We start from the raw sequence: 16,213 nt of genomic DNA, 5'->3' as shown, positions 1-16,213 counted from the left end.
GCTGTTGAATCCAGAGTATTTGAGCACAACAGCTGCCAGCAGCAAGGTATTCTGCTTCGGCGGTCGAGGTAGCAATTGATGTCTGCTTCTTACTTGACCACGAAATTAGTCTATCTCCAAGGAATTGACATGTGCCACTTGTACTTTTGCGATCAATTCTACAACCTGCATAATCTGCATCTGAATAGCCAATAAGATTAAGATTTGAATCTTTGGGATACCAAAGACCCACATTAGTAGTTCCTTTAATATATTTAAGTATTCGTTTGGTAGCAATGAAATGAGATTGCTTAGGTGCGGCTTGAAATCTAGCACATAAACAAACTGAATACATGATATCCGGTCGACTGGCAGTCAAATAGAGCAGTGAACCAATAAGGCCTCGATACATGGTTACCTCAACCGGAATTCCCCCTTCATCTTTATCAAGCTTAATTGATGTACTCATGGGGGTAGATACAGTTGAGCATTGTTCCATTCCAAACTTCTTTACCAATTCCTTGGCATACTTGGACTGATTGATGAATATTCCAGTTTCAAGTTGCTTTACTTGAAGTCCAAGAAAGAAGTTTAGCTCGCCCATCATGCTCATTTCAAACTTCTCCTTCATCAGTTTAGAGAACTTTGAGCACAACTTGGGGTTAGTTGACCCAAATATAATGTCATCAACATAAATTTGTACTAGTAACACATGATCACCTTTTACAAATTTAAACAGGGTCTTATCGACCGTTCCAATTTGGAAATCATGTTCCAGTAAAAATTTTAGCAAAGTGTCATACCAAGCACGCGGTGCTTGTTTTAATCCATAGAGAGCTTTGTCAAGTTTATAGATATATTGAGGATGAGTAGGATTGACAAAACCTGGTGGTTGTTCAACGTACACCTCTTCTTGAAGTAGACCATTGAGGAATGCAGACTTCACATCCATTTGATAAACTTTAAAATTCTTGAAGGCTGCATAAGCAAGAAAGATGCGGATTGCTTCTAGTCTTGCAACTGGCGCGAAAGATTCCTCAAAGTCTATGCCTTCTTCTTGTCTGAATCCTTGAGCAACAAGTCGAGCTTTGTTACGCACAACAGTGCCATGTTCATCGAGCTTGTTTACGAAACACCCATCTAGTTCCAATCACATTTTGATTTTTTCGGTCGAGGAACTAGATGCCAAACATTGTTGCGGGTGAATTGATTCAACTCTTCTTGCATAGCTTCAATCCAGCTGGCATCTGATAGAGCTTCATCTATTTTCTTGGGCTCTACCTGAGATATGAAAGCGGCATGCAAGAATTCATTAATCATTTGACCACGTGTTTTTCGAGGAGCAGAAGGGTCACCTATGACCAACCCAGGTGGATGATCTTTGTTCCACCTAAAATAATTCCCTAAAGGGTTGTCATCAATTGGTTGATGAACGTCCTCGTTTACTGGATCATCATTGGCTGGAGGATTGTTATCAACCGGTGGATCCACTTCTGGCCTTGTTTGATCACACCCGGTAGAGGGAACTGGATCATCCTTCTTTGGAGGATATAGATCACTGTCACTCTCTTCCTGTAGATTTGTGTTTTCCAGTCTGTGACTCAGATCATTTATGCTCCCTTGAGTTTGTTCTGTACATAGAGTAGATTCATCAAAAACAACATGAATGGTTTCCTCGACCGTTAGTGATCTTTGATTGAACACTCGATAAGCTCTGCTAACGGCTGAGTAACCAATAAAAGTTCCTTCGTCTGCTTTGGCATCGAAGGCTGTCAAATGGTTTTTGCCATTGTTGTGGATAAAGCATTTGCACCCAAAAATTTTGAAATAAGAAATGTCAGGTTTTGTGCCATTCCAGATCTCATATGGAGTTTTGTTAAATCGTTTATTAATCATAGATCTGTTTTGAGTATAGCAAGCTGTGTTAACTGCTTCTGCCCAAAGTCTTTGAGAAACATTTGAATCAGCAATCATAGTTCTGGCTGCTTCTTTTAAAGTACGGTTCCTTCTTTCAGCCACCCCATTTTGCTGTGGGGATCTAGCAGCTGACAACTCATGCTTGATTCCCTGATCATCTAGATAAGTCATAAGAGTGGTGTTTAAAAATTCAGTCCCTCTATCACTCCTGATTCTATCTATCACAGTAGATTGTTCATTTTTCAAGCGTTTAAAAAGCTTAATCAGGTGAGGTGCAGTTTGATCTTTTGAAGAGAGAAAGATGACCCAAGTAAATCGAGAAAAGTCATCTATAACAACAAGAGCATATCTCATTCCCCCTATGCTTCTTACTGGTATAGGACCAAATAGGTCCATGTGAAGTAAGTCTAAACATTTGGAAGAAGACATACACCCTTTATTTTTAAAAGTTGCTCTCACCTGCTTTCCTAGTTGACAAGCAGGACAAACTTTGTCTTTTATAAAATCTCCTTCGGGCAGACCAGAAACCAAATCATGCTTCCTCAAGTTAAAAATGGACTTAAAATTTAGATGATTTAACCGCTTATGCCACAACCAATGTTTATCATGATGAGCAGTAAGACAAGTGGGTGAAGAAATATGTGAGCAAGACCAGTTTACCTTGTAGGTGTTTAGGTCTCGTACACCGGTCATAAGAGTCTCACCTTTGTCATTTTTTATGAGGCAAGTGTGTTTGTGAAACTCGACCGAATGATCATTGTCACATAGTTGACTAATACTTATCAAATTATAGCATAGTTTGTCAACAAGTAACACATCTTTAATAATGATGTTACCATGGATGATCTTACCCTTACCCACGGTTTTACCTTTGGAGTTGTCTCCAAAGCTGATCTTTGGTCCTTTGCACAACACCACTTCTGTTAGAAGTTCTGGATTCCCTGTCATGTGTCGTGAGCAACCGCTATCTAAATACCAGGTAGTGTCCTTGATAGAAGTGGTTTTCTCGCCCGTTTGGACTTTTAGTACCTCCTCAGCTTCTTCTTCGATGTCGGCCATAAGGCATTCCACTTTTTCATCATCGCTGTCATCTGAAGAGCTTCCGGTATTGGAGTTGTCAGAGTCAGACTCAGCCCACTTGCTTTTGCTTTCATCTGCTACTAGAACCCTTTGGTCTTTTCCTTTTCTAAACGTCCTTTTATCCTCCTTACCCCTTCTTCTTTCGGAGAATTGCTTCTGATCATTGTTCTTAGGCTTGGTGCAGTCTGCAATGAAATGGCCTGGCTTTCCACAGTTAAAACAAGTAGGACCATCGTTTGTATGGTCCGATTTATGATAATTTTTAAATTTAGAATTGTTTTTACGCATAAATTTACCAAATTTCTTGACAAAGAGTGTCATGGCTTCATTGCTGATTTGCTCAGCTGATCTCTTTGGAGGTTCCTCGACCGGTGGACGTATCACGGTTGAGGTTAAGGCCTTGGTTGGTTGAGATGTGGATGGTTCATCTTCTGTTCTCATGTTGAGCTCGAACTCGTAGGCTTTGAGATCAGCAAAGAGATCATGCAGTTCAACCTTGCTCAAGTCTTTTGACTCTCTCATGGCCACTGTCTTGATCTCCCATTCTTTGGGCAGAGCTCTCATAACCTTCACAGCAATTTCACGGTTAGTATAAGTTTTACCTAAAGCAGTAAGATCACAGATGATACTACTGAACCGTTCATCAAATTCAGCCATGGTTTCCCCTGGCTTCATTTTGGCGTTGTCATATTTTTGAATGGCCAGAGTGAGCTTGTTTTCCTTTGTCTGGTCATTCCCTTCACACAGCTGAGTGAGCTTCTCCCAAATCTCCTTTGCTGTGGAACATGACTTGATTTTGCTGAACATATTCTTGTCCAGTGTTTTGTATAGGATGTCCCGGGCCACATTGTCAAGATTGGCCTTCTTTTTGTCCTCAGTGGTCCACTCAGCTCTTGGTTTCTCAATCATTTGTCCTGCACCATCGGCTAGAGCTGGGTTGACCTTCATAATTTTGATAGGACCGTCTGTTATGACATATAGCATGTCATCATCCTGTGCTGCAAGATGTGCCTGCATGCGAATTTTCCAATCATCATACTCTTCTTTAGAAAACATAGGAATTCTGTTGAAAGAAGTCATGATTTGAAAACTTCAGATCAGCAGTTGAGAAAGGAGCCCGCTCTGATACCACTTGTTGGGATCGATTCAGAGGGTAGAGGGGGGGTGAATACACTCTGAAACTTTTCTTCTACTTCTTTAAAATGATCAAGTGAAGTTTAGTTCACTTAATCAGTTTTCTCAACTTCTAAAACGTTTTGAACAACTTAAATAGTGCGGAAATAGTTCAGAGGTTTTAGTGATGCAAAGTTTATAATGCAATGTATGAGCAGGATGTGAGATAAGTGGCAGTAAATGCTAAAGCACGATTTTATGGAAGTTCGAAGGCTTAATCCTTCTACGTCTCCCCTTCTTCCACTTAGGAAGGAATTCACTAGAAGACTTTGGTTATTACAACGTCTTGTAATACACCCACTTCAGACTTAGGACTTATCCAATGCCTAATCCGAAACTCCTAGATTTACACAGATAAGATTCTCAGTTCTTATCAGACTGGTGGAAGCTTTCAGAGCAGCTTCAAGTCTCTTCAACACTGAGTATAGTTGAGTTGAGCTTCTCAGACTGCAGAGCGGTCGAGAGGCTTGAAAACCCTAGGATGATCCTTGACGATCAGATATGTGAACTGTAGGCGAGGGTTTATTTGAGCAGCAGATGAATGATCTTGTAAGTGTGCTCAAGTATATCAGATGAGGACTTCTGATATTAGTCAAGTGATTGAAATTTTTCTGAGTTGCTTGTCTCTCTTCGTTGTCTCGTATCACTTCTCTTTTTTTGTTTGAGCAATCTTCCCTTTATATAGGTCAATCATCAACGTCTTTATTTTGAACGTTCTGATGCTGCATTGAATGCACATTTAATGCTCATAAATGCATTGATGATTCTGCATGAGGATCGTACACTGCAGACAACTTCCAGGGTCCAAAACTGGAATAAACGGTCGAATGCTTTATCTGCAGTCATTCTGTGTTTTTGCCATTTTGGTACAACCTGTTGTCTTGATTTGCAGGAGTCAACAAATCTTCTGAAACGCCGGTTCTGCTTTTAATAAAAGATCCTGCAAAGAACATCTTGTCACAGGTACTTGTCTCGAGATATCTAGATAGGCAGTTGGCATTCTACCGGTAGAGATATTTGTCCTCTGCTGGTTTGAATAACCAGTCGATAAGCTTGTGACTTCAACCGGTCGAGAGATAAAGGCGGTTGACAAGCTTCCGGTAGATAGATTTATCCTCTGCTGGTTTTGATAGCCAGTTGATAGGCTTGTGACTTCAGCCGGTCGAGAGCAAAGGCGGTTGACAAGCTTTTTGTAGTAGGTTCCTGAAATACAATGGTTGGCAGCACATTCCTATACAATGAGTTGTTGTTTGTTATCACCAAAATATCGGATTCAACACAATGTTTGAGTAAACGGCACTATAAAAATTAAAAGTATGTTTTTTTAGTGAAATGATCACAAATCTACATTCATGATATAAGTTAATTCAACTCATATTTACAATTGAATAAAGTAATATTTTTGGAAAAAAAATTAATATTTTTGTATGAATTGAATCGAATAAGAAATCTGTATCATAAACTCATGTAAGTTTTTTTTTTTTTGTTAATTTAAATAGGCGTGCTAATTTAAATATTTATATTTGTCAGAATGCATCACACATATGAATCTTTTTCTGGCATCTTGGCCTAATCAAAATCTAGTTGTAATTAAAAAGTTTTTTTTTAAAACCTACAATTAAAAAGTATTATAAATAAATTATTTGTAAATACGTGATTGAGCATGCCTTGAAGTTTAAATTAAATTAAATTAGTGCAAACTGTTGACATGACCGAAGCATCTTTTTGGGAAAAAAATATTTGTTAGTGAAAATATTAGAAAAAAATATTGAAAATAAAATAAAAAGTCATATATATTCACTAAAATACAATATTCTATTGGTTCTAAGAAAAATAATTCAGAGTCTATTTTGGTAGGATGCAAGAAAACTTGATAATCAATAATCTAGATGCTAGTCAATTTTGTACTAAAAAATGTGATGTTGAAATGGTCAAATTCATATATATTCATAAAAAAGAAACAGAAATTGTTCATAAGTTCTATTACAAGTAATCTCCAATAAATCATTAACTAAAGACATCAAATACATATTTACCTTCAAAAAAAACAAAACAAAAGAACAAAAAATAAATCGGGAAAGTGAACTATTTGCACACTTGATCCCCAGTTTCATATTGTGATACATGAATCCATTAACATAACATGAATTATAAATACGTGATCTTATTAAAATATACATGATATGGACACTCAATTAAAATGGTATAAATTTTATAACGACGGGCAATTTAATGTTGCGGAGAAGATGGAGCCCATGGAGTCATGTCCATGGGATAGCTTCCTAAGACTCTCAAGAAGGAAGTGTATTCTTGCACTTCCGCTAAGGCGTTTTGCGCCCGAATCTCCGCCAACGACGCCTCAAAATCTATGTAAAACATGTACTCGAAATGCTTGGCCGTGCCGGTATCCGCGTCGTCCACCAATCTGATCGGACGGTTGCGGGGCGGGCGGGACTCGATTTTGGTCAAATTATAGTATATTGATGAAAATGATATCATATTCATACCTACATATCCTAATTTTATTATTTTAAATTTTAATACACAATATATTTTATTAAAACAATTAGTAGAAAAGTATTATGAATTCAAGTTTCAGACATACCATAAGTTTCAAAAAAAATCCTTAACAGTGTTGGTTAAGGGAAACAAAAAGAAATTTGTTTATGGAATTGATGTGCATATATTGTTGTATATGTAGAATCACTTGTGATGTTTAACTCCCACTGAAAAGATCTTGCCAAGTGTGGAGGTTCCATGCATGTCCATTGTCCAGTCTACGGAATAATTGATTTATATATGGTTTTGTGCATATGTTGTACTGACTTTTTTTTATATGAATGTGTAATTATTAATTACTGTATCTTATGTACAGAAATTCATATTTTTGTTTATTTCAACGGTGGGTTCCGCAAATATGCATGAAATCCTAGTCTATTGTGTCCAATAAATAATTGTTATTGCGTTAATCCGAAGGTTTACCCAGTGCGCATCGAAGATAACGACTATAGGTTTCAACATCACAAAAAAAAATAACTTCGAGACTGAGAACTAAATTAGAGAGAGATGAGAAAGTTTTAAAAGCTTAAATATCTCAGAAAGGTTAAAAACAAATAAAAAAAATGACAAGTTAAAAAAGTTCCTATTTGATCCTCCAATAGAGTGGGGAAAAAAACAATATTAATAATCGTTTTAATTTTCATCATTTAGTCATTGAAATTGTTAAAATGATAGACTTGAGCTTAACTCCAACCGCAAAAATTAGTTCGAGAGGGGGGATTGAATAAGTTTGTATATATTCAACTAATATTGGATATTTAACATATTGATGTGATATTCATTACATAATAGTATATCCATCATGTATATAAGTGACGTGACTAAAAACGAGGGGAAAAAGGAAAAAAAATCTTTACATATTTTTCGATTCCTTTTTTTATTCATTCAACTGAAACAAAATGGTTCTATCCATTTGATTGGCGATAGAAAGTGATAGTATGATAATACATTATTTAAGGGAAAATAGATAATATTCCATGTAATATAGAATGGGATAATTCCCAATTTGGCCCCTTGTTTTAAGCTCTGTTCCCGATTTGGTCCTTTGTTTTTTGATTAATCCAATTTGATCCTTCATTTTTTTATCATATTTCCGTAATTGGTCCTTCCGTCTAAGTTAACGTCAAATGTAACAAAATTTACCTGCTTGACCTGTTAAAGTATTTAATTCTCACCTCATAAACCGGTCAAACCCATCTTGATTGATTTGAGTCTTCAACCACCGTAAATCCAATTCATTAAATATTAATCGAATGAAAAATATTTTTTTTGGGAAATAATGCACTGCCTTTTCATCGCAATTTAATTAGAATAGATGGGAAGAAAGCTTAGTTATCAATAAAATTTGAAAATTAAATTCTGCACAGAGTAATAATTTATATTTTGATTTTATATTTTGATTTTACACAAACTTAACCAAGTAGCTTCATTCCTTTTACCTTTATGCGGAGGTTTTCATGACCAAATAATTAAGAGTAAAAATTAATTTAGTACATGAACTATTGGATAAGTGTCAAATTGATACACGAACTTTTATTAATGACTTAATTGGTACATGTCTACCGGATTTTAACCAAATTATGATGATGAAAATGATATAATAGTCATTTGATAATACAAATTAATTAATGCAATAACATTATTTTGTTTCAAAACTAGTTTCATCGTTTTTGTCCGCCAGAAAAACCGAGAACAACTTTCAATTTATTCTTAGTCATGTTCTCTTATAAAATTATTGTGTTTAAATAAACTTAAAATTATTTTTTTGTTGATCAAAAAACATGTGACACCTTATGGCGGAGTTTAATTGGTGATTTAATTAGTTTTTCTTATAAATATAATTTGAAAATTTAAATTAATTTTCAGTAAAACTTACGTAATATTTTTAGTAAAAATAATATATTCAATAAATTTTTACATAGTTAAAATATTAAAAAATATTTTTATCATATTCACAATTTATTAATATTTTTTCAAAATATTAATGAGAAAATTATTTAAAAAATCAGATTTTTGGCTAAAAAAATATTTGTTTATTTTCTATGGTAAATTTATTTATTTACAATTACTTAGATATTGTATGCCTTAATATACTTTATGTAATCCTTCTCGTTGAAATATATAACTATTTAATGTATCTAACAAAATAAATATTATGTACAAAAAAAAAATTAGATCAAATCAATTTTTACGTTTAAAATATAATATACATATATATCTAATTAAAATTTTAAATAAAATGTTTATTTTTGTAATAAAGGTAAATTGAACATTTTACATAATGTCACCGGAAATTGACCGAAATTCGATGGACAAGTACCAATTAACCCATTAATAAAAGTTCGTGTGCCAATTTAATATTTAACAAATAGTTCATGTATCAAATTAATTTTTACTCAAATAATTAATCCCTTATAATATGCCAAAACTTTATACATTTGGAAAAACCAATTAAGAAATGTGAGATCAATTAGGGAGTGATGATGGTTAAAGAGGGAGACACGTATATATGATAGAGTTTCTTTTTTTCACATGAGAAATGGAATAAGAATAACGTTTCAGAATGAAAATAAATTTTTATATTTAATAACTTTGAAGAAAATGAGAAAAAAATAGAAAGAAAAATACTTACATTTCAATATCACACCGTCATAAATCTTCAAGAAGAAAACTTGAAGTATTTTCGATTCTTTAAAAGTAGATTCGATGAAAAAGAAAAAAAAAAAAAAAGAAAGAAAGAAAACTAATACTAATTTTGAGCGACCAAATTCTGGAGCGGAAGGATTATAAAGTACGGGAGAGTTAGGGTTTATAGCGGTGGAGAAAGATGAAATAGATGAAGATGGGTTGGACGATGGACCGGTTGAAGATGTGAAAATTTAAAGCCTTCAATGGGTTAAGCAGGTAAATTCTGTTAGTTTTAACACTATATTGGACGGTAGGACCAATTGCGGAAACATAACGAAAAACGGAGGACCAAATTGGGTCGATCAAAAAACGGGGGACCAAATCGAGAACGTGCCTAAAACAAGGGACCACATCTGGAATTATCCCAATATAGAATGAATAATTTTTAGATAATACAAAGTAATTAATTAATTTGGGTTGGTGGCAAAGAATTAAAATATGGCCCTTGTTAAAGCCCAACCAAAATCCAAATAATTTATAAGTGGGCCTGTGGCCCAATTCACAATATATTTAAAAAAAAAAAAAAAAGATCGGCAATGATTTTGGTCGCGCGCTTGGGTCTTAGATGGATTCTAATTTCTAGGAATAATTTTCGTTTAAGCGAGTAAATAACTAATGACATACGAGGAGTTACTCGCCCGGGAATTTTATTTTCTGATGCAGGGCTGACGCAACTGCCATGAAAGTGGTCATGGTAGGTCTGCCTAATATGACATTGTAGGCAGATGGAGCATCAACAATAATGAAACTCACAATCCTGGTTTTGCGGATGTTGCTCTTACCCAGAGTTAGGGGTAAATGCACCAACCCCACAGGTCGGATAGCATGACCTGTGAAACCAAAGAGTGATGTTACGACTGGCTCTATCTTGTATTGCCCCAAGTCCATTTGATTTATTGCTTCCTGAAATAGGACGTTGATAGAGCTTCCTGAATCCACGAATATCCGGGCTACATCATAATTTGCGACCATGACCCTTATCACCAGTGCATCATTATGGTTGTTAGAAATCCCTTTCAGATCTTCCGGCCCAAAAGAGAGGGTCGGGCCATTTTGGACAATTTGATTGTCGATCTCCATATTTACTAATTTTCTACTATTCGTTTTCCTAGCTCGGTTGGAATCTCCATCCGTGGGGCCTCCCGAAATCATGTTGATAATTCTTCGAGCAGGCGGAGCTGGTCTCTGATTAGCCCGGTCATCCCTGGGCTGGTCTTGATTGGGTTGGTTAAAATTTTCATGTGGAGGACCAGTCCTGGTTCTTTGTCTTGACCTTCCTCCCTGTCCCCTGTTCGGGCGATACCTCTCTTGACGGGTCAATATATTTTTCAACTCAGAATGTTGCTGTATTATCCTTTCGGTTTCTTGATCTAATTGACGACAATCCTCCGTAGTATGCCCATATTCATTGTGAAAGTTACAATATTTATCTGATTCCCTGTTTCGAGGTCCCTTCTCAGCCCAGGGAGGCCTCTGTATGAGTCTCCGATTGTCACAAATTTGTAAAGTTCGGACTTTGTTCATGCATAAAGGAGTGAAAACGGTGAATTCTCCCAATAATGTGGGTAGGAATGGTTGTCCCATCCCAGAATTACTACTCGGAATCCTATTGTTCTTTGAATTTTTTGGTCGCTCCCTCTTCATAGCTGCCCGCGAAACCTGTATTTCTTCCATGTTGACATATTTTTCAGCCCGGGCGAGTAACTCCTCGTATGTTTCTGGCGCCCTTTTTATTTCCAACTTACCACCACAAAAACGTGCCTTCTTTTATAAATGACATAATTTCGTATGTGTGTCATTTATCATAATATAGTTTTATCGTTAGAATTTTAAAAATTTGGATTTTCACATTCATTGTTTGTTCAGTTATTACAGCTGACAAATTTTCGATATTTTTTTTCTTGACTGAGTTAGTATTTTTGGTATATATGTAATCAAAAGATATCAAAACCAACAACCAAATTGAGAGTTTTATTCTTAGAATTATAAAATTTGGATTTTCACATTCATTGTTTGTTCAGTTATTCCAGTTGTTACATTTATACATCTCCGATATGTCCCCATGGATTTTGAGCCAAACAAGTTGTAGGCTTATTTTTGGTATATGATTAGCTGATATATACAAATTCTTTAAAACAATGTGGATTCGAGTCGCATCAATTGTAATACACTCTTTTTATAGAAAAATAGGTAATTTGACGTGTGAAAACAACAAAATGTAATACAGTGGTCACACATTAAGTTTGCGACATTTGTGGTGAGTTGCTTTCAATCGCCAACAAACCAGACCGGCCCACCTTCACCTACCCCACAAAACCGGTTCGACCGTCACTCCATTTCTATAGTACTCCCTAATCATTACAATTGTTGTTGTTAGAACTTAGAAGCAAAACATGAAACTGTTAATTTTGTCCTTATCCTTCTACAAACAATATTCACGATTTTATGAACTTGATTCAGAATATTTATAGATAAATTTACATGCGTTTTGCGTAACAAGTTGATTAGAATGTGGTAGGTACAATAAATAAATAAATATATATCCATTTGTTAATGGTGAAATAAACACTTGATTTTAATACCGTCTTTTATAGGTTTTAAAATCGATGATAAAAATAATTTGAGGAAAATGACTTTTTTGTCAATTAAATTTGTTCATTTTTTGGTCGTTGTAGACTTGTAGTTAAAGTTTGATTTTGGTATACTAATTTTTAGTTTTTGATTATTTTAATTTGTCTAATGATACCCCGATGAGGAAATCACCTCAGCTCATAGACGACCCTAAGGTAAATATCAATCCTTAGCTAGACAGGAGCGTCCAGGGGGTCAGCTCGGGTCGGGAGCTCGGGGGATGCGTCAAGCTCCTCCACCACCATCATCCAGCTCGGGAGCTCGAGAGCTCGGGAGCTCAGTCAAGCTCGTCCACCACCATCATCCAGCTCGGGAGCTCGGGAGCTCGGGAGCTCAGTCAAGCTCTTCCACCACCATCATCCAGTTCGGGTCGGGAGCTCAGCTCGGGAGCTCAGGACCTCCTCCAAACTCCTCCACCATCATCTCCATCTTAGGTTGGGAGCTCTGGAATTCATCTCAGCCCCGATGTCAGTAGGGAGTTAGCTTAGTAGAGGGGTTGGACAACCTTGATGAGCTAGCTAAGATGTTAGGATCAGTGTTCGGGTTGAGTTCAGGGGTTCAGCAATAGCTCACTCATCCCTTTTCCATATGACCCCAGGCAGTATAGCGTCCTCATGATGACAGTTCAGCTCAGATAAGTGTTTGTTATTTCCTTTGTCAGACAAGATTCGGGCGAGATCTCAGCTTAAATATTCGGGATTGTGATCCCGGGATTCGCGGATTCTTGATAAGGAAGGTAGGCGCTAAATCCGGAGCTCTCTCCTATAAATACCAGGTTCATTTTCATTATTTGGATCCTAATTTTTGACTCGTGTGCACACACCACTCTCTATATTTTCGCTATCCTAGCATCTGACTTGAGCGTCGGAGGGGATACGCCGGAACACCTTCCGGCCCCCCTTAATACTCTTGTTAGTGGTTTCAGGTTAGCAGCAGTTCATCTTTTATTTGGAGAAGCTTCTTCAGCTCATACAGGGAGATCACTTTATTGAGGTATATCATCTAATTATTAACATGACAGCTTGACATGTCAGCATTTTCTGATATCACGTCATCATTTCTCCGTACCACGTCATCATGTTATTATGATGTTATGTCAGTAATTAGATCAAAATGTTTTTGAAAACTAAAAGTTAATGATCAAAACCAAACTTTAAAAAGTTAATAGATCGAAACAAAAAAAAAATCGAAAATTAATGGGGAAAAAAAATATTTCTCAATAATTTATAAAGAGCTAAAATGAATTTGCATATGTGCATGATTCATACTTCATACTTTAAATATACTATTACAAAAGGTTTGGAAATCGATCGCTTAATTACGGCTCTTTTTTATTCGCATATATGTGTCATTACAATTTTTGTTTATAAGACTTTTAGAACGATCACGCATTTATGAAGTTTGTCTATATCTCGAAATAACAATGTTTGAGTAAACGGCACTATAAAAATTAAGAGTATGTTTTTTAGTGAAATGATCACAAATCTACGTTCATGATATAAGTTAATCCAACTCATATTTACAATTGAATAAAGTAATATTTTTGGGAGAAAAATTAATATTTTTGTATGAATTGAATCGAATAAGAAATCTATATCATAAACTCATGTAACTTTTTTTTTTTTTTTAATTTAAATAGGCTTGCTAATTTAAATATTTATATTTGCCAGAATGCATCACACATATGAATCTTTTTCTGGCATCTTGGCCCTAATCAAGATCTAGTTGTAATTAAAAAGTTTTATTTTAAAACCTGCAATTAAAAAGTATTATAAATAAATTATATGTAAATACGTGATTGAGCATGCCTTGAAGTTTAAATTAAATTAAATTAGTGCAAACTGTTGACATGACCGAAGCATCTTTTTGGGAAAAAAATATTTGTTAGTGAAAATATTAGAAAAAAATATTGAAAATAAAATAAAAAGTCATATATATTCACTAAAATACAACATTCTATTGGTTCTAAGAAAAATAATTCAGAGTCTATTTTGGTAGGATGCAAGAAAACTTGATAATCAATAATCTAGATGCTAGTCAATTTTGTACTAAAAAATGTGATGTTGAAATGGTCAAATTCATATATATTCATAAAAAAGAAACAGAAATTGTTCATAGGTTCTATTACAAGTAATCTCCAATAAATCATTAACTAAAGACATCAAATACATATTTACCTTCAAAAAAAACAAAACAAAAGAACAAAAAATAAATCGGGAAAGTGAACTATTTGCACACTTGATCCCCAGTTTCATATTGTGATACATGAATCCATTAACATAACATGAATTATAAATACGTGATCTTATTAAAATATACATGATATGGACACTCAATTAAAATGGTATAAATTTTATAACGACGGGCAATTTAATGTTGCGGAGAAGATGGAGCCCATGGAGTCATGTCCATGGGATAGCTTCCTAAGACTCTCAAGAAGGAAGTGTATTCTTGCACTTCCGCTAAGGCGTTTTGCGCCCGAATCTCCGCCAACGACGCCTCAAAATCTATGTAAAACATGTACTCGAAATGCTTGGCCGTGCCGGTATCCGCGTCGTCCACCAATCGGATCGGACGGTTGCGGTGCGGGCGGGACTCGATTTTGGTCAAATTGATGTTCCTGAAAGCAAAGGCCGATAGGACTTTAAATAGCACGCTGGTTCCCTTTTCGTGCGCGAAAACGATGCTTGTTTTGAAGGGCCTATCCGTGCGTGGGATGATGGGTTCCCTGGCGAGCATCACGAATCGGGTCACGTTGCCGGAGTCGTCTTGGATGCCGTTTGCGAGTATGTTCAGGCCGTAGAGCTCGGCTGCCCGGGCGGAAGCGATGGCGGCGGTGTTGCGGAGGTTGTTGGCGGCGATGTATTCGGCGGCTCCGGCCGTATCGTCGACGGCTTCCCGGACGACGTTTAGGCCCAATTTGGTGAGCGTTAGCTCGCATTGGGACAGGGCTTGTGGGTGGCTGATGACGCGGGTGAGGTATTCTTGGCAGACTCCGGGGAGTGCCAAGAGGCAGTGGTGGACGGGGAGCTGGACTTCTCCGACGATGTGGAGGCGGTGGCGGAGGAGGAGGTCGTAGTTGCGGTGGATGGAGCCGCCGAGGGAGTTCTCCACGGGGAGGACGGCTCTGTCGGCGATCCAAAGCTCCACCGCCTGGAATGCCACTTCGAATTGGTCGCAGGGAATGGCTTCGCAATTGGGATACGCCTTCCCTGCGGCGGCTTCGCTGTAAGCTCCGGGAACACCCTGATACGCCACCCTGAGCTCAGACCCGTGCATCGGCGCCGGAGATAGGTCGGCGATACTCAACGGCCGGGGGAGCAACGCCGGTGGAGCAGGCTGATTCTTGATCGGCACGAGGTCTAATGTCGGGTGACCGTTGACGGCCGCGATGCTATTTCCGTCTCCGCCGCCGCCGCTAGTTTTCTCTGTATCTTGCTCAAGGGACATCACTTTGCTTGCAATAATGGCGCAATAACTCTGCCACTCAAACCGGCTCCTACCCACCGACCCAGCTCCGAAGCTGAAGCCCGTGTAAATGGAATTCGGATTGGAAGAATCGAACCTCGAACCACACTGGATGACGGACCTATCCCACCCGACCCGGTGGTGGTTCAGACCAGTATCCGCCGTCCGGAACAGAGAATTCAGATCCGGACGTGTGCAGGGAGAATTCAGGGACACCATGACAATCAAAATTCAGAGAAAAAAAAATCAAAATGAAAACAAGGAAAAAAAAATTGTTTAAAGAAAAGCTTATAGTTCTCTGTAAGAAGGGAACTTGTAAGCTGAGAAGAAAAGAAGAGAGGTTGGGGGTATATATTGTGCGAGTAGTTGCTTCAGTCTACCTTCTACCGACCGCCAGTCAATTTCTTTCTCCTTATTTTATTATTTTTCTATATTTCATTTCAAAATCTATAAAGAAATATTAATTAATTATTTTATTAATGACTGTTCTAAGAGAGTTTATAAACTATTTTAACAACTTATAAGTTGTTTAGTCTTATTTTAAAAATAAGTTTTTAAAGTTTTTGGATGAATCTATTTTTAAAATATTTTAATATGTTAATTTGTTTAGTATTATAAGATTTTTTTATTGTTAAAATTATCAAAATTGATTAAAAAAAATTATGAAAATAATGTAAATAATTATATATATACAAAAATAGTTTTAGAATTTTTATCT

General features: G+C 36.6%; 2 protein-coding genes across 2 annotated transcripts; both read right to left on the bottom strand.

Moving 5' to 3' along the window:
• Positions 1–10,026: 10,026 nt before the first annotated feature.
• On the bottom strand, positions 10,027–11,070 carry LOC140888883 (uncharacterized). The gene has a single exon (XM_073296587.1). It carries the CDS (start codon positions 11,068–11,070, stop codon positions 10,027–10,029), a length of 1,044 nt encoding a protein of 347 aa, XP_073152688.1.
• A 3,015-nt stretch (positions 11,071–14,085) lies between these two features.
• On the bottom strand, positions 14,086–15,802 carry LOC140888739 (arogenate dehydratase 1-like). Its single transcript, XM_073296439.1, has one exon. It carries the CDS (start codon positions 15,712–15,714, stop codon positions 14,398–14,400), a length of 1,317 nt encoding a protein of 438 aa, XP_073152540.1. The 5' UTR covers positions 15,715–15,802; the 3' UTR covers positions 14,086–14,397.
• Positions 15,803–16,213: the final 411 nt, after the last annotated feature.

The sequence above is a fragment of the Henckelia pumila genome, chromosome 3 (genome assembly GCF_033568475.1).
Source record: "Henckelia pumila isolate YLH828 chromosome 3, ASM3356847v2, whole genome shotgun sequence".
NCBI lineage: Eukaryota > Viridiplantae > Streptophyta > Magnoliopsida > Lamiales > Gesneriaceae > Henckelia > Henckelia pumila.
Note: the sequence above shows the minus strand (reverse complement) of the source record. Positions and strands in the feature narration are given on the sequence as shown.

Coding starts and splice junctions, on each gene's coding strand:
- LOC140888883 (XM_073296587.1), bottom strand. CDS start 11,070: ATGGAAGAAATACAGGTTTCGCGGGCAGCTATGAAGAGGGAGCGACCA.
- LOC140888739 (XM_073296439.1), bottom strand. CDS start 15,714: ATGGTGTCCCTGAATTCTCCCTGCACACGTCCGGATCTGAATTCTCTG.